Below are 22859 nucleotides of genomic sequence, written 5' to 3'. Positions count from 1 at the left end.
TCTAGCCCAAATGTCTTTTTTGAGCTTTAGACTCAACTAAATGTGCAACTATTTATTCAATATCTGTACTGGGATGTTTCACAAGCACTTTAGTGTCAAAAGTCATTGTCTTGCTTGGTTTTGCTTCAAGATTTTCAAGCTCAAATCCAAGGGATGACCCTTGACACCTTCTGCTTCCTCACTACACACTTCTTATCAATCATTAAGTCCTGTTGATTTTATGTCCTTCTCTCAAATATTCTCATTTCTGATCTTCCTTGTTGCTGTTACCTTAGTCTAATCTATTATCAAGTCTCACCTGCACTATTGCAAGTTTCCTAGTTAGTACATTTACACCCACTCTTGTTCTCTCATAATCTATTCTTTACTTGTAACTGAAGTGATTTTTTTAGAAGTTAATCTTCTGCCCATTTCTTAACTGGATTTTTTATTCTTTGGATGTTGAGTTTGATAAGTTCTTTATAGATTTTGGATACTAGCCCTTTTTCCAATGTGTCATTGGCAAATATCTTCTCCCATTCGGTAGTTTGCCTTTTAGTTTTGTTAACTGTTCCCTTTGCTGTGGAAGCTTTCCCAAGCTTTTTATCTTGCAGAGTCCTAATAATTCATTTTTGCTTTTGTTTCTCTTACCTCCAGAGACATGTCTAGTAAGAAGTTGCTGCAGTTAAAGTCAAAGAGATTGCTACCTGTGTTCTCCTCTAGGATTTTGGTAGATTCCTGTCTCACATTTAGGTCTTTTATCCATTTTGAATTTATTTTTGCATATGGTGTAAGGAGGTGGTCCAGTTTCATTCTTCTGTGTGTGGCTGTCTAGTTTTCCCAATACCATTTGTTGAAGAGACTTATCTTTTTTTCTATTGGATATTCTTTCCCACTTTGTCAAAGATTAGTTGACCATATAATTGAGGGTCCATTTCTGGATTCTCTATCCTGTTCCATTTGATCCATGTGTGTGTTTTTGTGCCAGTACCATACTATCTTGATGATTACAGCTTTGTAATACAGCTTGTGAATTGCGATGCCTCTAGCTTTGGTTTTCTTTTTCAATATTCCTTTGGCTATTGGGGTTCTTTGCTGCTTTCATATAAATGTTAGGATTGTGTGTTCCAGCTCTTTAAAAATGCTGGTGTTATTTTGATAGGGATTGCATTGAATGTATAGATTGCTTTGGGTAGTATAGATATTTTAACAATATTTGTTCTCTCAATCCATGAATATGGAGAGTTTTTCTGTTTCTTTGTGTCTTCTTCAATTTCATTCATAAATGTTCTATAGTTTTCAGAGTAGAGATCTTTTTACCTCTTTGGTTAGGTTTATTCCTAGGTATCTTAAGGATTTTGGTGCAATTGTAAATGGGGTTCATATCTTCATTTCTCTTTCTGTTGCTTCATTATTGGTGTACAGAAATGCAACAGATTCTGTGCACTGATTTTATTTTCTGCAACTTTGTTGAATTCCTGTATCAGTTCTAGCAATCTTGGGGTGGGTTTTTTGGCTTTTCTACATAGAGTATTAAAAAAAAAAAAAGGTTAATCTTAACATGTTTTTCCTCAATATGGAAGCTTTCGATGGTCTCCATTTACTCTTAGGAAAAAGACTAAAATTCCTAACTAGGTCTATAAAAGTTTCCTTGTATGACCTTCCTGTTCCCTAACTTAGTTCACTGCTGCCTCTCTTCTCACATTCTACTCTCCAGGCACATAGGATTACTTTCAGTTCTTTGAATATATTATGCTTCTTTCCACCTCAGGGTCTTGTTGTATGCCATTTCCTTTGTATCATTCTTCTCCTTTCTGTTTATTTTATCCTGCCAATCCTTTCCAGTTTAGTCACATACTGCTTCACTGTGAAATATTCCCTTATATGTTCTCTCATTGCATCCTGTGTTTCTCCTTTACTGCATTGATCAAAATTGTAATGCTTTTTTTCCCTCCTATAATGTAAGCAGGAATTGTTGGTCATATTAATCCTCACATCTCCAGTATCTAGTGTTGTGCTGTGTAAGTAATGCTCAATAGGTATCTGTTAAATGAATTAACTTATTCTAATCCTGTTTTTGCTTTCATGATGAAAGTTTTTTTGTGCGTGTGTGTTTTACTTTTTTGTTTTTGCCTTTAGATACATATGATTATTATAAAATATATCTTACTTTAGGGTAATTGAGTATTTAATTTTGAAATCTTTGGAATTAATTATCAGTATTTAGTGGGGAAGCTATGATAAATGTTTTTCATCATTTCATAAAATTCTAAATAGGCCTAATTATTCATCTGTTCAAATATCATTGATTAACCATTAACTTAGATTTTTCTTAAGTCATTACATTTTTCATCAGGAACCTCATTTTGTAATAAGATGTACTTTGAAAATACAAAATATTTTGTAAAATAAGTACTTACAAAATAAGTAAGTACTATAATTAAATAGGCACGTCATATGTGGATTTTTATAGGAATACTCATCACATAAATAATAGGGACATCCTCCAGGAATGGCAATTCTAATTTAGCTTTCTGAAACTGAGATCACTGGAACTTAAAAACAAACAAAAACTGAATTTATTAACTTGCCAGGCAAGGTAACATACAGTAGTGAAGAATTCACTGACTAGTTTGCAGAGGAGGAAATTTTAGGTGTTTTTAAAAAGTGTTAGGAAGGGAGATTTTATAATGTTTATACTTATAACAACTTACAACAACTACCACACTGTATGAATAGAATGAATCCATAAGTTTGTACATGATTGATTATAACAAGTCCCATTGTTCAGCAGTCCAAAAAGAGTCTTCAGTTAGGCCCAGTAGTGGTATACTAAGGTCACTCAAAGTTTATGGTCAGTTCTCCACATAAGCTGGCTAGAACTCATTTTGATGAAATACAATATTCAGTTTTAATACAATATAGGCAAAGGCTGCTGTAAGAGGAAGATGTTCCTTGTACTGCTTGAATGAATAGATAGAATTTGGATTGTCATAATTAGGATAAGGAACATTTTTACTTGTATTTTTTTAGAGAGGTGAGGGGCAGGGAGAAGAGAGAATCTTAAGCAGGCTCTGTGCCCAGCATAGAGCCCAACATGAGGCTTGATCTCACAACCCTGAGATCAAGATCTCACATACCTGAGCCAAAATCCAGATTCATATGCTTACCGACTGAGCCACCCAGTGCTCTTCTATTTTTTAATTCGATAGGTTTATACTGTGCTTTTCTTTAAAACATCCCAAAACTCTTGTTAAGATGGGGAAACTTTTTTTAAAAAAAGATTTTATTTATTTATTCATGAGAGACACAGAGATAGAGAGTGAGGCAGAGACACAGAGGGAGAAGCAGGCTCCATGCAGGGAGCCTAATGTAGAACTCGATCCCAGGACTCCAGGATCACACCCTGAGCTGAAGGCAAACACTTAACCGCTGAGCTACCCATGCACCCCAGGGAAACTTTTCTTATTTAGCTTTTGCTACATAACAAAATGCCTCAAAACTTGATGGCCTAAATCAATAATAATTTATTTGCTTGTGATTTTGTGGGTTGATAATGTTGGGCTGGGCTTGTGGCTCATCTCTGCTACACATCTTATCAATTGGACTCATTCATACATTACAGTAAGATGTTGGCTGTTTACAAAAGTAATGGACGTAACAGGATCATTATCCAGCAGGCTAGTGTAGGTCCATTTCCAAGGTGAAGGTGGAAGGGCTTCTAAGTTCAATTAAAAGGGGCTAGCCCCAATGTTCAAACATTTTTCTTCTTCTTTTCATTTTTTCCAGTTTTGTCATGATATAACTGATAACATTTTTCAACTTTCTGTTTGCATCATGTTTGCTAATGGCCCATTAGCCAAAGCAAGTCACTTGGTCACAGCCAGACACAAAAGATGCAGAAATAGATTCTACCTCTTAAATGAGAGAAGCTGCAACATCATGTTGCCTGCAAATGGACATGTACACAGGAATGGGAAAAATTAGTGACCATTTTTGTACTTTATCACATTTTAAATGTAGATTTATACTTAGAACCTGCTTGTAGGTTATGTCTACCCTACACTATGCAAAGTTAAGAGTTTTGGATGCTATAAAGTTCTGTTGATTGATGTAGATATATATCCTCATGAGATAATGCAGACCACAGAAGAAAAATTTTACTCATTCCCTGAATGAGTTACAAAATCAATTTAAAATCCATTTGGATTATATTTGGAGTCTCATGTACAGTGGCCCTGAAATACAAACTAGGTTTTGTTTCTTTATTAAGAAGAGGGAGGAAATGATGTCTGAGCAGAGTCCTAAAGGACGGGCGTAGAGGATTTAGTGAAACAAAGAGAGGAGGAAAGTATTTTAGGCAGATGGAAACATGACAGAAACCCCGTTTTGCTAATCCATTTTTGTATTTCAGTGATTGGTACACAGGAGAATTTGGAGATACCCAGTACTTATTATGCAATATTATTTACTTATCTTGTTCTGCATTGGACCCTAAGCTTTATGATGGCAGAATCCATAGTAGATACCCAATAAATGTTTGCATAATGAATGAATAAATGATTGATTTAGTGAGTGAGTGTTTGAATGAATAATGAGAAAAGGCTGGAAGAAAGATACAGATAAAGATTAGAAAATCATTCAAGAATGAAGATAGAAGTGGGGAAAATGGCTTATAGTGAGAGGGAAGAGGGGAAAGAAGGAGAGAGAGAAGAGAGAGAAGGAAGAATGGTGAAAGAACAGGAGAGCCAGCAGAGAAGGGACTGCAGAACTGAGATAAGTGGTAGAGGTTTGGCTGCTTAGCATTTGCATCAGAGGAGCTTAGCACTTCCTTTAAAATACTAATTAATCTTCCAGCAGCTCAAAAACAGGTCTTTCTGCACTATTAAGCCACTTGCCTATTTTTATTTTCAAGCTTCTAAGTTTATTTTTGAAGGCCTATTTACCTTGAGAATTTTGAAGGCATTATATGGGCATAATAAAGAAATGACAGATTTTGATTGATTCTTTTGGATTATTAGAGGTATTCAATTTACTAGTCCTAAATAAAAATTCTTTTGCATTTCCAAATCTGTCAGGTCACATTAGTCTTTTTTCTTTAAAAGATGAAGACCTGGCTCAAACAAATTGTATTTGAAACCAGCAGCTATTTTGATTATTCTGAGTCATTTTGGTGTTTCAGTCAAAACCAGTTTGAGGGTTTTAAAGTCTTAATAGGGATGATGAATATGGGAACAATTAAAATCATGACACTTTCGGGGGATCCCTGGGTGGCGCAGCGGTGGCGCCTGCCTTTGGCCCAGGGCGTGATCCTGGAGACTCGGGATCGAGTCCCACGTCGGGCTCCCAGTGCATGGAGCCTGCTTCTCCCTCTGCCTATGTCTCTGCCTCTCTCTCTCTCTCTCTCTCTGTGGGTGTGACTATCATAAATAAATAAAAATTTAAAAAAAAATCACGACACTTTCCCCATTCCCAACTTGGGTGATAAAGCTCTATCTGAATATAAGGATAACTGTTATGCTTAGAGGCTGTCAAAATATTTGACTCTAGATGTTTAAAGGAAATTGGTAATATATATTCCTAGACAGAAATCAAAGTTTGGTCCAAGACATCACAATTACCTAAGATGCTTGTTATGAATGCAGCTTCTAGGCTTCCACTCTAGACTTAGAATTAGAATCTTTCCAGATGATTTTTGGGTCCAGAGAAGAGAGAGCCCCTTCATCCTAAGGCCTTAGTGCATTCAGCTTTGCTTTTAGGTATATGTGGCAGCTTCTGGGGCTATTTTTAATACTTCTTATGTATGGTATTTTGTTGAGTATGATAAGGCGCACCTCTTATAAAAAGTCAAAAAATACTAGAAGGTAGCATATGATTAAACCAAATTCAAGTGCTGCGGAGAGGAAGGGTCACCTAAGTGCTGCGGGGAGGAAGGGTCACCTCAGGCCTAAATCAAGGAAGATCTCATGGAGTAAAGACAGGAGCAAAGTTTATTTTTTTTACTTTTTATTTTATTTTTAAGATTTATTTATTTATTTGAGAGAGAGAGCACAAGCGAGTGGGAGGGGAAGAGGATGAGGGAGAGAGAATCTCAAGCAGATTCCTCACTGAGCATGGAGCCCCGTGCCTGCCCAATCTCATGACCCTGAGATCACCACTTGAGCCAAAATCAAGAATTGGAAGCTTAACTAAATGAGCCAAACAGGCACCCCTTTTATTTATTTTTTAAGATAGGAACAAAGTTTAAATGAGGCTCTGAATTGTTCTTTTCTGCCATTTGAACAATCTGAATCGGTCTTAACTCAGTATGTCTTTTATTTCAATATCCTTTAGAGTAACCAAGATGAAGGAGAGTATTAAACAGAAACGAGAACAAAGACAATTCATAAAAGAAGTCAAAGTCAGGGTGACCAAAACACGGAAGCAGGCTCTGCAGGAGCAATTCAGTGAATGGATTCTAGACCCCAAAGGAACAATTCCTATGGTTGTGGTAAGAAAGGATGATATTGTGCAGTGTAAGGGGTGGGTGATAAGAGAATGATTGCTGTAATTTTGAGTAGAGTGCTAGAAGCCTACCTCTAAATTTTCAGTCTTGCTGAGTAAGCTGATTCTTGACCTGTCTGGTCCATAAGAGTCAATTTCTTCAATTTTCTCTTGAGCATTTGAAAAAAAAAAAAATCTAGCTAGATTTCTAAGATATTGACTCTGGCTGAGGTTCCCAAACTCTTCAGTATAGATAGATGTCACTTTGATTTGTTTCTTTGTTTTTTTGTAGATGTGTGACTAATTACTTCTGTAGACAAAGAGTATGTGTCTTTTAGCTTCAAGAAACAACTGTACTCTAGCAGCTGAACATTTTCTCTTAGGTATAGGTAGATGTGAGAACATTTATTGGTTATATACAAAGCCAAGCATATTTTCAATTCAAAGTGAATTATTAAAAACAGACCAAGGAAGACAAGCCACAGACTAGGAGAAAATATTTGCAAAAGAGATAGTTCTGATAAAGAACCATTATCCAAAATATATAAAAAACTCAACAATAAGATAACAAACAACTAATTTAGAAAATGGGCAAAAGACCCGAAACAGACACTTCACCAAAGATGTATAGATGGCAAATAAGCATATGCTCCACACTTGTCATCAAGGAAATGCAAATTAAAACAATGAGATACCACTACACACCTATCAGAATGGTCAAGATCTAGAACTTTGACAACACCAAATGCTGACAAAGATGCACAGCAACTGATGGGAATTGTTGGTGATAATGCAAAATCACTTTGAACGACAGTTTATAATTTCTTGTAAAACCAAACATTCAAAAAAAATAAAATAAAACCAAACATTCTCTTATTATATGATCCAGCTATCATGCTTATTGATATTTACCTAAAGGAGTTGAAGACATGTCCACACAGAAACCTGCATGTGGATATTTATAGCAGCTTTATTCATAATTGCCAAAATTTGGAAACAACCAAGACTTCCTTCAGTGGTTGAATGGATAAATAAACTGTGGCACATCCAAACAATGGAAATTATTTAGCACTAAAAATAAATGAACTAAAAAATAATAATAAAATAAAAAATAAAATAAATGAGCTATCAAGCCATGAAAAAAAATATGTATTATTAAGTGAAAGAGGTCAATCTGAAAAGAATACATATTCTATGTTTTCAACTTTATGACATTCTGGAAAAAAGTAAAACTTTGGAGACAGTTTAGATCAATGGTTTCCAGGAGTGAAGGCAGAAGGAGAAATGAATAAGCAGAACACAGAGGATTTTTAGTGTGATCAAACAATTCTGTAGAATATAATAACAATGGATACACATCATGATACATTTGCCAAAACCCATAAAATGTACAACATCAAGAGTGACTCCTAATGTAAACCATAGACTTTGGATGATATTTCATGTAGGTTCATTGATTATAATAAATGTACCACTGTGGTGGGGAATGTTGATAGGGGTGAAGCTATGTATGTGGTGGAGGGGCAGGGACTATATGGAAACTCTGTGTACTTTCTGCTAAATTTTTCTGTGAACCTAAAACTGCTCTAAAAAATCAAGTCTACCTTTTTGAAAGTAAGCTGTATGCCCAGTGTGGGGCTGGATCAGAGTCGCAAGCTCTACCAACTGAGCTAGCCAGGGATCCCTCAAATCTATTTTTAAAAAATGGACCAAGAACTCAGAAATTTTGTGTTTTTTAGTAATTGAAGAACGAGGAATTGTAAAGGATTTTTTGGATTGTCAAGCTGGTTGCCAAAGATGCCCAGTGTCTGAGGATTGCTAGAAATGTCCTTGGAGGGGACAAAATAGGATCACTTTCAGCATCCTAGTTCTCACACAGAACGTTCTCAATGGGAATTATTGAGGGAATATGTGAAAAAACAGTTGATATACTTTGAAGTAGTCTATAAACTAAATGTTAACTATTACTATTTCTGTTCCTGGGTTGAGAAGGAATCCTTGAGAAGGATTACTCAAGATTTAAATAGACTCTAGATGGCTTTTAGTCTAAAATACTAAATATATGGCAATTGAGAAGTAATACATGGTATATTTTCTTTGATTTGCAGATTCAGAATGTTCTTCATGAATTTTTTCAAAATCCAGATTTACAGCTTGGTAACCCTGCCTATTCCCATAGTATTTCTATTTTTCCCTCTTTTTTTTTTTATTTTTTTTATTTTTCCCTCTTTAATAGGGGTTAGAGAGGTGGTAAGGGGACAGATGCTGGATTAAGATAGAGTTAATATTGAGATATATGTTATTCAAAGTTCTTATACATATACTTAAGTTCTTTTGCTCTTTCCAGATGAAGAATGTAGAAAAACAGAAAAGGAATCAGTTATTTTCAATCCCTTTAGTCAAGTGCTCCATTATATTATAAATATTCTATATTATCCCTTTATCATCCTTGATTATCAAGTTCCTAGAAAATGTTACTTACATACACAGAATTTAAAAAGAAAGATATAATGTCCTAATTGTGATATAAAGGGAAAATATAAGGAAATATATAAGAAAATTGTATGTACTGTATTTCAATATATAAATGCCTGATTATAGCTTCACTAGAAAACATATTGTAATCAGATATTTGTACTTACTTATAATGAATGGTTAGATATAAACAAAGTAAAATTATATCCAATTGAACATTTTCATTATATTTGACATTTTGAAATTAGAGCAAAATGAATTATTTGTATATATACATAGAATTCCCATAAACAGGAGAGCTACAAATGCAAACTGACACAGATGTGGTGTATTGGAATTCAGACAAAACTTATGACATTATCTCTCATTACATATTTTCTGAAATGGTGGACAGCTCTTGGTAGTTTCAGAAGAAAGCAAAATACAATCCATTCTCAAATTTTCATAGTAGTTACACTCTTCGAAAATTTAACAGTAAAAAATATATTCTGTATTTATATGTGAAATAGTTTCTAGACTCAAATTTATTCTAAGCAGATTTTCCCCCTACTTGAATATCTGGCAGGAGAGGGAAAGTCTCTATTGTGCAGGAATTGCAGGCTTAAAAAAAATTTTTTTTTAAAGATTTACCTATTTATCTGAGAGAGTACAAGCAGGGGGAGGGGCACCGGTAGAGGAAGAGAATCCTCACGCCAACTCCCTACTGAGCCAACTCAGTACATTCAGTGTACTCAATCTTCAAGCCAACTCCCTACATTTAAATGTATTATTTGAATCCTTTACTAAAAGAACATATTAATATATTATTTATTTAATTTAAGAAACATTGAAGACAAAATATTTAAAAAGAAAATTTGTAGAAGTGTTATATTTTAGGACATGCTTATATAAATGCTAGCATAAACCAACACAGTTGTTTTTGTAGTCTTTTTTATACTATTGATATGAATATTTGTTTTTGCTTTATCTCAGGCTGGTCATTAATAATGTAGAAATGTTTATTTCAGTGTTTGGGTTGCTTGGTTTAAATAAAAGCCAGGAAAAATAATAATTTTGTAGTAATTGCAATGTTACCCAACTATATATCATTTGCTTCATTGTGAATATTGATGGATGTTAAGATGGACATTAAGAAATAATTTTATGTCCTTTTTTAAAGTGCTATAAAATGAATATGAAATATGAATGTATTATAGCCAAACTAACTAGCAAATAACCTTTTTTCCACAATTAGAAACATGTTGCAAACCATTGGATATTGTTGACTCGATGGGACCAAGATTGAACAAAACAGAATTTATAGAAGTAAGAAGTTATTCATTATTTGAATCAAATTATTTTGCCTGGATGTCATACAGACATTAACTTAGAGTTAAATTAAACTAAGGTATACTAACTTGTTTCTATTCTAAGATGCAATATTTATTTTATTTTAACTTCTCTGAAGTTAGGGTACATCTTATGATCAAAGGCATTTTACAGCTTCTTTCAGTTACTGGTCCTCTTGCTTTGAAAGGGAGAAAAATCTTCACTCACACCTTCAGTTAAGATCAGGAAAAACCAGCTTATTTTTTCACTGACTTTTAGATAATGAAATCTAAAAGTTATAAAACATTTCCTATGGGCCATTGTCCTAAGCTATCCATGTATTAACTCAGGTAACGTGCTCAGCAATCCTTCTTCCTGCTTTTATTTTTTTTTAAGATTTTATTTTTTTATTTATGAGAGACACACAGAGAGAGAGAGAGAGAGAAAGAGAGAGAGAGAGAGAGAGACATACGCAGAGGGAGAAGCAGGCTCCATGCTGGGAGCCCGATGTGGGACTCAATCCCAGGACTCAATCCCAGGACTACAGGATCACGCCCTGGGTGGAAGGCAGGGGCCAAACCGCTGAGCCACCCAGGGATCCCCTATAGACAAAGACATTTAGGTACAAAATGGTTAAGTAACTGGCACAGGTCTCATAATTGGGGAAGCTGTGCAAATTTGTACTCAGGCAGTTTGGTTTCAAAGTCTACAAAGTATTTATTTTCTTAAAAAAATTTAATTCAGTTAGTCAACATATAGTACATCATTAGTTTCAGGTGTAGAGTTCAATAATTCATCAATTGCGTGTAACACCTAGTGCTCATCCCATCACATGCTCTCCTTAATCCCCATCACCCAGTTACCTCATCCCCCTACTCACCTCCCCTCCAGCGACCCTCAGTTTATTTCCTAGAGTTAAGAGTCTTTCATCTATGGAACATTTTATCTGAAAAAGCATGGGATTACTTTTGTATTTGGGTTGTATTAAGATAAGCAAAAGAAGCCATCTAATGGTACCAGAGTCCTAAGTCTTTTATAGGCTGATTTTATATTTGTTCATGTCTTTCCTCTAATTTCCCTGGTTTTTCTCTGAGTCCCAGAGTCAGGGTAACTTTTTCCTTCTCTCCTATACCCTGGCTCCATTGTAGGTGATGACTATATACTGTATACAGTTTCAAAGTTCTGTGTGAAGAATTCTGGAATCCTTCTTGAAGTCATTATCATAGAAAAATGTGACAATTCTGTTTTAGTTACATTCTGTGGTTTCTTAGATCTGTATTTGTCTACATGGCAGCCATTAGTCACAGGACCAAACTCATATCCAAAGTTGTTTTTATCTTTCCTGTGACCCAAACCCCATACCCGGAACCACCTCCTTATCTAAATCTCACCAAGCCAATATTTCCTCTGACCTAAATCAACCCAGGGCCAGGTACCAGACAACTAGGGATGGCGCCTATGCCCCAAAGCCCACCAGAATTATTCAAGCTAGCCAATTCTAAGCTGTTCACCATACCCTGTCTTACTTTTCCTGAGGAAACCCAATAAAGGCTCTGACCTAGACTTTCTCCTTAGTCCTCTTCTGACCAAACCTGGTGCTTCCCCTGTGGTTTTGTGTGATGTGGCATGTTCCTTTCTCCCTGAAAGTGGTAAAAATATTTCAACGGCATTAGCCTCTCCATGTTGTCAGTAAATCACTGCCATAAATTACAATCTTGATGATACAAACAAGACAAGTTACTAAGAAATATACAAAAGAATGAACTATAATATTAACATGGTTTAGAAAAAGCTAAGGCCTTATTGCTTTAGTGTAGTAATATTTCTATTTCTTTGCAAGACACTGATTCTATGTGCTACTTGGCTTTTTGGCTTATACTAGTTTCCCTAAAAGTGGGCAATTTAGAAACTTTTATTTTTTTAATAAAAATGTAATACAGATTTTACTATAGTAAAGCAATAAAGCTTTTTCAGCCTCCAGAACTATGGGAAAACAAATTTCTGTTGTTGAAGCCAGCAGTTTTTGGAATTTTGCTATGGCAGCCTCAGCTAAGACACAACTCTAGTAATTTTTAGGATAGATTCCTAGAGGGTATTACTAGGTCAAAGAATGCACACTGGAAAGATTTGGGTATCTATTGTCAAATTATGCTTTTAATTGTATTGATTTATTCTCCCATTATCAATGTATGAGAGCTTTCAAAGTACCATATTCTCACCAACAGTGGGTATTATCGACTATAAGAAACCTCTGCAGGGTGCCTGGGTGGCTCAGCTGGTTGAGCCTGGGACTCTTGGTTTTGGCTCAGGTCATAATCTGGTGGTTGTGGGATCCAGTCCTGCTTTGGGCTCTGCACTCAATGCAGACAGAGTCTGCTTCAGATTCTTTCTCCTTCTTCCTCCTCCTCTGCCCCTCCCTGCTCACACTTTCTCTCTCTCTCTCAAATGAATAAATAAAATCTTAAAAAGAAAAACCACTCCAATTTGAATGCATTTTGTTTTTTAACTTTTATCTTTTTGATTACTAGTGAAGTTAAACATTTTCTATATAACTTTAAAATATCTAAATCAGTAGTCTACCTTATGATTGGTGGGTTTTGATAATGGAAAAAAGATGCTGTATGCACTTTATAATAAGCAAAGTATCTAATAAAAAGTGACAAAAAAGATGAAATTAAAACCATTGTTAAAAGAGTATCAAATAATGAAAATAAACAATAAACAAAACAGCAGATTTAAATATTAAGAATCATGTCATGGAACCAAGACTATTTTTATATTTGTAAATGTTAAAATTTTAAGTTTCTAAAATTTAAAAATAATAAAGATGATAGGACTAATTTAAAACTATGAATTTATGGAAATTAGAATATATAAAAGGAAAAAAAGAAAGGGTACTGGGTGGCTCAGTTGGTTAAGTGTCTGACTCATGGTTTCACTTCAGGTCATGTTCTCAGGGTTGTGGGATTGAACCCTGTGTTGGGCTCTGCACTCATGGAGTCTGCTTGAGATTCCCTCCCCCTCTCTCTGACTCTCCCCCGACTCCCCCCCTCAAAATAAATAAATACTATCTTTTTTTAAAAAAGAAAAATAGATTAGAAATATAATGAAAAGTTAACAATTAAATATTAAAACTTTTTTGATAATAGCTTTATTGAGATATAATTCACATACTACATTTATTTCCTATAGTTGCTGCAACAAATTACCACGAATTTGGTTGCTAAAAAACAAATTATTCCCTCATAGTTCTGGAGGCCAGAAGCGCAAAATCATTATTACTGGGCCAAAGTCACGCTGTTGGCAGGGTTGCATTCACTCTAGAGAGTCTTGTAGAAAATTGCCTCTTGTAGCTTCTGGTGGTTGGCTTGTGGCTACAATCACCAATCTCTGCTTCTGTGGCCATAGTGCCTCATCCTCTTCTGTCTGAGAAACCTCCCCCTTATAAGGATATATGTGATTACATAACCCAGGATAATCTCCTCATCTAAAATACCTTAACTTAATCACAGCTACAAAGACTTTCCCATACCAGGTCATATTTACAGATTCCAAGGATTAGAACCTGCTGTCTTTGAGGTCCATTATTCAGCCTTCTATACATACCTTAAAATTCTTCCATTTAAAGTGTACAATTCATCATTTTTTAGTATATTTACAGAATTGTGTGATCAACAATCCATAGAACTTTTTCATCACCCAAAAAAAGAAACCTCATGCTCATTAGCAGTCTTCTCCTATTTCTCTCTAAACCTCTAGGTAAACCTAGGCAACCACTAATATACTTTCTTGTATGGCTTTGCCTACTCTGGAAATTTCATATAAATGGAATCACAAAATATGTGCCCTTTTGTTATTGGCTTCTTTCACTTAGTATAAAGTTGCCAAGGTTCACCCATTTTGCAGTATGTTCACTTAATGTAGCATGTACTTCATTTATTTTTATTGCTGAATAATATTTCTTTGTATAAGCATACCACATTTTATTTATCTATTTATCAGTTGATGGATAATTTGTTTGTTTGGGTTGTTTTCACTTTTTGACTATTGTGAATAATGTTGCTATGAACATTTGTGTATAAGTTTTTGTGTGAACATATGTTTTCAATTGTCTTGGGTATATACCTATAAGTGGAATTGCTGGATCATATAACTCTGTTGAACCTTTTGAGGAACTACCAGACCCTTTCCCACAGTGGCTGCACAAGTTCATATTCCACAAACAAAGAATGAGAGTTCTAACTGTTCCACATCCTTGCCAACACTTGTTATTCTATTCTTTAGTTTTGTTTTTTAGTTATAACCATCCTTGTAGGGATGAAATGGTAACTCACTGTGGCTTTGAAAGACATTTCCCTGATGGCTAAAGTGATATTGAGCATATTTTTCATGTGCTTATTGGCCATTTGTAAATCTTCTTTGGAGAAATATCTACCTTGATCCTTTGACTATTTTTTTAAAGATTTTATTTATTTATTTGAGATAGAGAGCAAGAGCGAGTAAGAGAGAGAGATAGAAAGTGAGCACAAGGAGGGGAGAGGAGCAGAGGAAAAAGAAGAAGCAGCCCAGCCGGGAGCCTGATGATGGGCTCCATCCCAGGACCCTGGGATCATGACCTGAGCCAAAGGTAGACGCTTAACTGGCTGAGTCACCCAGGCATCCCAATCCTTTGACTATTTTTAATTAGGTTATTTGTACTTTCATATTTTTGAGTTATAAGAGTTCTTTATATACTGTAGATAATCTTTTGTCAAATATATAATTTGCAAATACTTTCTCCAATTCTGTGTTATCTTTCTACTTCCTTTTTAAATTTTTACTTTTTAAATTTTTTAAAAAAGATTTTATTTATTTATTCATGAGAGACAGAGAGAGAGAGACAGAGACAGAGACACAGGCAGAGGGAGAAGCAGGCTACATGCAGGGAGCCTGATGTGGGACTTGATCCTGGGACTCCAGGATCATGTCCTGGGCCAAAGGCAGGCGGCCCTGGGCTGAAGGCAGGTGCTAAACTGCTGAGCCACCCAGGGATCCCCATTTTTAAATGTTTTTAAAGTAATCTCTATACCCAACATGGGGCTTGAACTCACAATACTGAGATCAAGACACAGACTCTATCAATTGGAGCCAGTCAGGTGTGGATATCTTTCCACTTTCTTGATAATGTCCTTTGACACACAAAGTTTTTAATTTGGGTGAAGTGCAGTTTATCTAATTTTTTACTTTTGTTGCTTTTCCTTTTGGTCATATCTGAGCCCATCATCAGGCTCCCGGCTGAGCTGCTGCTTCTTCTCCCTCTGCCCCCTCCCCTCCTTGTGCTCACTTTCTATCTCTCTCTCTTACTCGCTCTTGCTCTCTATCTCAAATAAATAAATAAAATCTTTTTAAAAATAGTCATATCTAAGAAACCAGTGCTTAATTCAAGGTCAGAAAGATAGACTCCTTAAAATTTTATAGCTTTAACTCTTCCATATATGCCTAGTTAAGTCTTTGATCCATTTTGAGTTCATTTCATGTATGGTGTGAAGTAGTAAAACTTTTGTTTAAGTATTTGATAAATCAGAGAGGTAAAACATAACCTCTCTGTAAACATAAACATAAACAAATCCTCATAAGGATATAAACAACCTGTAAATTACTTATCAGACTTCAATTCCTATAGATCTTGTTTCAGTTTTCACAGAATATTGGTAAAAATTTATCATAAATAGGCCACCGAGAAAACCTTATAAATTCCCCAACCTGGAAATCATTACGTAGGGGCGCCTGGGTGGCTCAGTCAGTTACGTGTCTTTGGTTCGGGTCATAATCCCAATGATCCTCAGATCAAGCCCCCTACTGGGCTCCCTGCTCAGCAGGGAGTCTGCTTCTTCTTCTGCCCTTCCTCCCTCTCATGCTCTCTCTCACGCTCTCTCAAATAAATAAATAAAAATCTTTTTTAAAAAAATCATTATGTAATAAAACTGGAAAGTAATAAATTTTAAAATTATTGAAGTCCAATCATTTGGAAATTTTAAAAATACTCTTTTAAATAATTACTGAGTCAGAATCTTATATCTGATTATGTGGAATCTTGTATCTAATTATCTGGAATGCTACTAAATATTTAAATGATAAGAAATTATAGACTTAAAATTCTTAAAAGGGATGTGGTGGGGAATTTTAAAACAATAGATAAACATAAAATAAAATAATAATATATATATTCCCATAACTTTGAATTTTTGTTAATACATTGGCATATTTTTTCAAGAAAAAGTATTCAATTTTGTAAATATTACTGTTACCAAAAAAGAATTCAAACAAAACATAAAAGTACAAAGACAGAAATTTTATTTTATTTTTTAAATTTTTTAAAGATTTATTTATTTATTCATGAGAGAGACAGAGAGACAGAGAGAGAGAGAGGCAGAGACACAGGCAGAGGGAGAAGCCGGCTCCATGCAGAGAGCCGGACGTGGGACTCGATCCCTGGTCTCCAGGATCATGCCCTGGGCTGAAGGCGGCGCTAAACCACTGAGCCACCTGGGCTGCCAAGACAGAGGTTTTAAAATCACCACAAATTGGGGTGCCTGGGTGGCCCAGTTGGTTAAATGTCCAACTCTTGGTTTCAGTTCAGGTCATGATCTCAGGATTGTGAGACTGAGCCCTGCATTAGGCTATGTGTTGACTGGGAAGTCTGCTTAAGATTCTCTCTTTCTCCCTCTGCCCCTCTGCTTCTCCTCCCTCTCTAAAAATAAATAAGTCTTTAAAATAAATAAATGATAAATAAAATCACCACAAATTTCTTACCCAGAAATAACTATTGTTACCCTTTACATAAAGGTGAGCTTTATGTAAAATAATTTTATATACTGTCTTAATAGATAGATGGGTATATAGCAACGTAGATGATCATAAAATCTGTTATAAATTTTGTTACTTAAAATAAAAAATATTATATTGTAGCTGATTCCAATGGAAAAAGAAAATCTGAAATAAAAGTAATTATTGAGGGATCCCTGGGTGGCGTAGCGGTTTGGCGCCTGCCTTTGGCCCAGGGCGCGATCCTGGAGACCCGGGATCGAATCCCACGTCAGGCTCCCGGTGCATGGAGCCTGCTTCTCCCTCTGCCTGTGTCTCTGCCTCTCTCTCTCTCTCTCTCTCTCTGTGACTATCATAAATAAATAAAAATTAAAAAAAAAAGTAATTATTGAAATTGAACATAACCTCACAAAAATTATTCTAAAATCACTCTAAGACTCTATGATGAAAATTTTATTATTATTATTATTATTATTACGATGATCCACTTATTATTATTTTATTTATATTTTTCAGAGAGGAGGGTGGGGCAGAGGCAGAGGGAAGAAAAACTTAAGCAAGCTCCATACCCAGTGTGAAACTCGATTCTGGGCTTGAAACCCTGAGATCATGACCTGAGGCAAAATCAACAGTCAGACGCTTAACTGACTGAGGCATCCAGGTGCCCCTCCATTCATTATTTTTTAATCACATATTTCAATTATAGAAATAACAATTGACACTCTACTATAAAAGATGAAGGTATTTAATACTCCCTCATCTTCTTTTTCCTTGTTTCCCAATTTTAGTTATTTTATAATTTTTATTTTATGCAGATTTACATTATTCACTTTCTTTTCTGTAATTATAATTCCCATAGTTGATTAATCTTGAACTAATGGATTTGAGATTCACTTGCTGTCCTTTCTTAAAATTTATTTTTATTTTTTTTAATATTTCACTTATTTATTTGAGAGGGAGGGGATTGGAGGGAGGAGCAGGAGAGGAACAAGCAGACTCCATGCACTAAGGGCAGAGTCCAAGTAAGGGCTCCATCCCACAATCCTGAAATAGGACCTAAGCGGAAATCAAGAGTTGGACACTTAATGGACTGAGCCACCCAGGAGCCCTGCCCCCCCCTTTTTAAATTGAGGTGTAGTTATACAATGTTATATTAGTTTCAGGTATATAATATAATGATTGAACAGTTCTATACTTTTCTCAGTGCTCATAAGTATACTCTTAATCCCCTTTATCTATTTCACCCATCCCTCTCACTTACCTCCCTTCTGGCAATCACCAGTTTGTCTTCTGCATTTAAGAGTCTGTTTTTTTGTTTCCTTTTTTCTTTATTTGTTCATTTGCTTTGTTCCTCAAATTCTACATATGAGTGAAATCATAAGATATTAATTTTTTTTTTTTTATGATAGTTACAGAGAGGGAGGCAGAGACACAGGCAGAGGGAGAAGCAGGCTCCATGCACAGGGAGCCCGATGTGGGATTTGATCCCGGTTCTCCGGGATCACGCCCTGGGCCAAAGGCAGGCGCCAAACCGCTGCGCCACCCAGGGATCCCAAGATATTAATCTTTGAATCACTTATTTCACTTAGCATTATATTCTGTAGGTCCATCTACATTATTGCAAATGACACGATTTATTTTTTATGACTGAATAATATTCCTTGCATATATATGTACTGTATCTTTTTTTTTAAAAGATTTATTTATTTATTCGTGAGAGACAGAGACAGAGATAGAGAGAGGCAGAGACATAGGCAGAGGGAGAAGCAGGTTCCTCGCAGGGGCCCGATGCGGGACTCAATCCTGGATCCCGGGATCACGACATGAGCCAAAGGCAGGTGCCCAACCACTAAGCCACCCAGGCATCCCTTACCATATCTTCTTTATCCGTTCATCTATTGATGGACACCTAGGTTGCTTCCTTATCTTGGCCATTGTAAACAGGGCTGCAATAAACATAGGGTTACATTTATCTTTTTAAATTAGTGCTTTCATTGTCTTTGGGTAAATACTCAGTAGTGGAATTACTGAATCATATGGTAATTCTATCTTTAATTTTTCGAGGAACCTTCATACTGTTTTCCACAGAAGCTGCACCAATTTACATTTCTACCAGCAGTGCACGATGGTTCCTTTTTCTCTGTATCTTCGCTAACATTTGTTATTTCTTGTATTTTTTATTTTAGCCATTCTGACAGATGTCAGATAATATCTCATTCTGGTTTTAAGTTGCATTTCCCCAGTGATTAGGGACATTGAGCATCTTTCCATGTGTCTGTTGGCCATCTGTATGTTTTCTTTGGAAAAATGTCTATTCAGGTCCTCTGTTTCTTAGTTGGATTATTTTTTTGGTATTGAGTTATATATATTATATATATATAATATATATAATATATATATTATATATTTTGGTATTGAGTTAAAATTCTTTATATATTTTAGGTATTAACTCCTTATCGAAAACCATCATTTGCAAATGTCTTCTCCCATTCAGTAGGTTGCATTTTTGTTTTGTTAATGGATTCCTTTGCTATATAAAAACTAGAACAAATAATCCAAAAATTTGTAAGGAGCCACAAAAGACCCCACATAGCCAAAGCAATTTTAAGAAAGAAGAACAAAGCTGTAGTTATGACAATTCTGGGTTTCAAGATATTTTCTAGGGCAGCCCCAGTGGCTCAGTGGTTTAGCGCCACCTTCGGCCCAGGGTGTGATCCTGGAGACCTGGGATCGAGTTCCACGTCGGGCTCCCTGCGTGGAGCCTGCTTCTCCCTCTGCTTGTGTCTCTGCCTCTCTGTGTGTGTGTGTGTGTGTGTGTCTCATGAATAAATAAATAAAATCTTTTAAAAAAAAGATATATTCTAAGCCATAATAATCAAAACAATATGATACTGGCATAAAAATAGATATATAGATCAAGAGAACAGAATGGAGAGTCCAGAAATAAACCCACAATTGTATGGTCTATTAATCTTTGACAAAAGAGACAAGAATATACAATGGGGAAAAGACAGTCTCTTTAACAAATGGTATTGGAAAAACTAGACGGCTACACTTTCTCACACCATACACACACACACACACACACAAACCCTCAAAAAGGATTAAAGATCTGAAAGTGGGACCTGAACCATAAATTTTGTAGAAGAAAACAGAAGCAGTAATTTCTTTGACATTAGCTGTAGAAACATCTTTCTAGATATGTTTCCACAAGCAAATTAAACTATTAGGACTACACCAAAATAAAAAGCAGTTCTAGGATACCTGGGTGGCTCAGTGGTTGAGCCTCTGCCTTTGGCTCAGTGCGTGATCTCGGTGTCCCTCGGTGTCCCGGGCCTACTTCTCCCTCTGCCTATGTCTCTGCCTCTCTCTCTTTGTATCTCTCATAAATAAATAAAATCTTTAAAAACAAACAAACAAGCAAGCAACAACATAAATAAATAAATAAATAAATAAATAAATAAATAAATAAATAGCACTTCCTGTCCTTTTACAATGGCTTTGCTATACCCGAACTACTTATTTTGATTCATCTCTTAATTGGCTGAATTTATTATAAAGTAGTTTTTTTCAGGAAGGTCATATAAGTATTATATTTTCTGAGTTCTTTTGTGTTGAAAATGTCCACATATTGCCTCTAAAAATATACTGTATATGGGTATAGTGTAATTAGGTCATAATTTCTTTTCACCTAAAAACAACTAGACTTTGCTTAATTGTTTCCTGGTATTGAATGTTGTGAAGTCTGATGTCAGTTTTACTTTCCTTCTCTCTTTATTTATTTTAATTAATTCAGTAAATATATACATATACACACATACATGTATTCATACACACAAATCATATACAAATACATATATATCCAAATATGTGTATATATGTGTGTGTATGTATATCCATACAATTAAAATGAGGAAATGGGTAAGTCATGTAAACCCAATGATACTTGATACAAACTCATTAACATTCTACATAATACCTTTGTGTGTATATATATATAGTATATGTCTACACACACACACACACACACACACACACACTTTTGTTTTAATGAGTGGTTTGACCTATTAATATTAGTTTTCCTGACATTTCCCAACTTCTCTTCCTGAAGTGTAAACAACCCATATTCAGGTACTTTCATTATAGAGAAGAATTATTACATCAAGAGAAATCAAGAAAATATTTCTTGTATAGAAATATTTTTTTAATTTTTTAAAAGATTTTATTTATTTATTCATGAGAGACACAGAGAGAGAGAGAGGCAGAAACACAGGCGGAGGGAGAAGCAGGCTCCATGCAGGAAGCCCGATGTGGGACTTGATCCAGGGTCCCCAGGATCGCACCCTGGACCAAAGGCAGGCGCTAAACTGCTGAGCCACCCAGGGATCCTCTGTATAGAAATATTTGTTGAAAATATTTAATTATCTGATCAACAAATCATTGAGCCATTCTATATAGCATATGACATAGAAGTAGTGTTTGGAATATTTGTTTTTAAAGAGATTTGCTTTAAGGCTATTTTATCAACACTCATTTAATCAAACTGGAAGAAAATAAAATTGTAAATGTTGGGCTCAGGGGCAAGATATTACACACACGTGCCATCCAGTGGAGATACTGCGCCATGCAATTACCTGTGATCATTTGTAATAAGCAGTGTAATTAGCATTCAGGATGGAGCGTGTTTGAAGAAAACAGAATCATTGAGTAATAATATATAGAGAAAGACAAATGCAGAGAACATATGATCACAGATGCTTCCATATACATACCATTTTCCTAGGTGTCTATTTTTGATGGCTAAATGAACAGGTGACAATCTTTTTGTGGAGTATAACCTCTCTTGCTTTTCATCTGTTTTATTCCGTAAATGAAGACCAAAAATAACTACTTTTAGAAGAATATTTTATATTCTTTATAACATATTAGAGAAGAATATATTCATATCTAGTCTCTCAGTTATTGAGTATATACTAAATAATGAATATTTACTTTCTGGAGGAGAGATGTCAAAGTCAGAAGTTGTATTTTTTACCCTTGAGGACCAGATAATGCATTGTTGTATGGAAGTGTGCCTGTGAGTACATACAGTGTATGTGTATATGGATGTGTGCATGTGTGTGTGTATGTGTGTGTGTGTATATATGAGCATGCAGACATAGACAAGCTGGATGAAACCAGAGTGGGATCCAGGGTCAAAGTATAAGCAAACTAAGGAACACACCACAACAAGACAATTACAAAGCAACCAACAGGTACAAAGCATTATGATTATTATATTCATCACTGCCAAGGGATGCATAATAAAATAAAAGAGACTTCAGTGGGGCAGATTTCATATAGGAAACTCATCTGGTGGTCAATAGGTTTAATGACCTGCCATACCTTTCGCCCCTAACTTTCAAAGGAACCTTTAGACATTTCTATGTTGACAGGAACAATTTAAGATGTAGAATGTACTGATTTATTTAGGATTTTTGTTTTGTAAGTTGAATATTTATACAAAAGAAATATGTTTTGGGAGAATGTCAGGCTTGTTAAATTCTCAGAACACTCTGGTTTCCAAAAGACAACTCATTCCAGCAGACAAAACTTAGCAGTTGTATCATTTTAACACTGGTTGAGTTGTCAAAATAGATATCGTTTGCAAGTTTAAAAAGGAACTGAGGGGATCCCTGGGTGGCGCAGTGGTTTGGCGCCTGCCTTTGGCCCAGGGCGCGATCCTGGAGACCCCGGATCGAATCCCACGTCGGGCTCCCGGTGCATGGAGCCTGCTTCTCCCTCTGCCTATGTCTCTGCCTCTCTCTCTC

At 35.5% G+C, this 22859-nt stretch overlaps 1 protein-coding gene across 8 annotated transcripts in view; it reads left to right on the top strand.

Moving 5' to 3' along the window:
- Positions 1 to 22859, top strand: part of EFCAB5 (EF-hand calcium binding domain 5) — a 177895-nt gene that overhangs the window by 64137 nt on the left and 90899 nt on the right. For all 8 annotated transcript variants that reach the window (XM_072779181.1, XM_072779183.1, XM_072779188.1 and 5 more), the window contains 3 exons: positions 6313 to 6469; positions 8571 to 8619; positions 10172 to 10242. In XM_072779181.1, coding sequence (XP_072635282.1) covers positions 6313 to 6469; positions 8571 to 8619; positions 10172 to 10242 — 277 coding nt within the window. The remainder of the gene's footprint in view (positions 1 to 6312; positions 6470 to 8570; positions 8620 to 10171; positions 10243 to 22859) is intronic.

This window comes from Canis lupus, chromosome 16 (assembly GCF_048164855.1).
Source record: "Canis lupus baileyi chromosome 16, mCanLup2.hap1, whole genome shotgun sequence".
Taxonomy (NCBI): Eukaryota; Metazoa; Chordata; class Mammalia; order Carnivora; family Canidae; genus Canis; species Canis lupus.
Note: the sequence above shows the minus strand (reverse complement) of the source record. Positions and strands in the feature narration are given on the sequence as shown.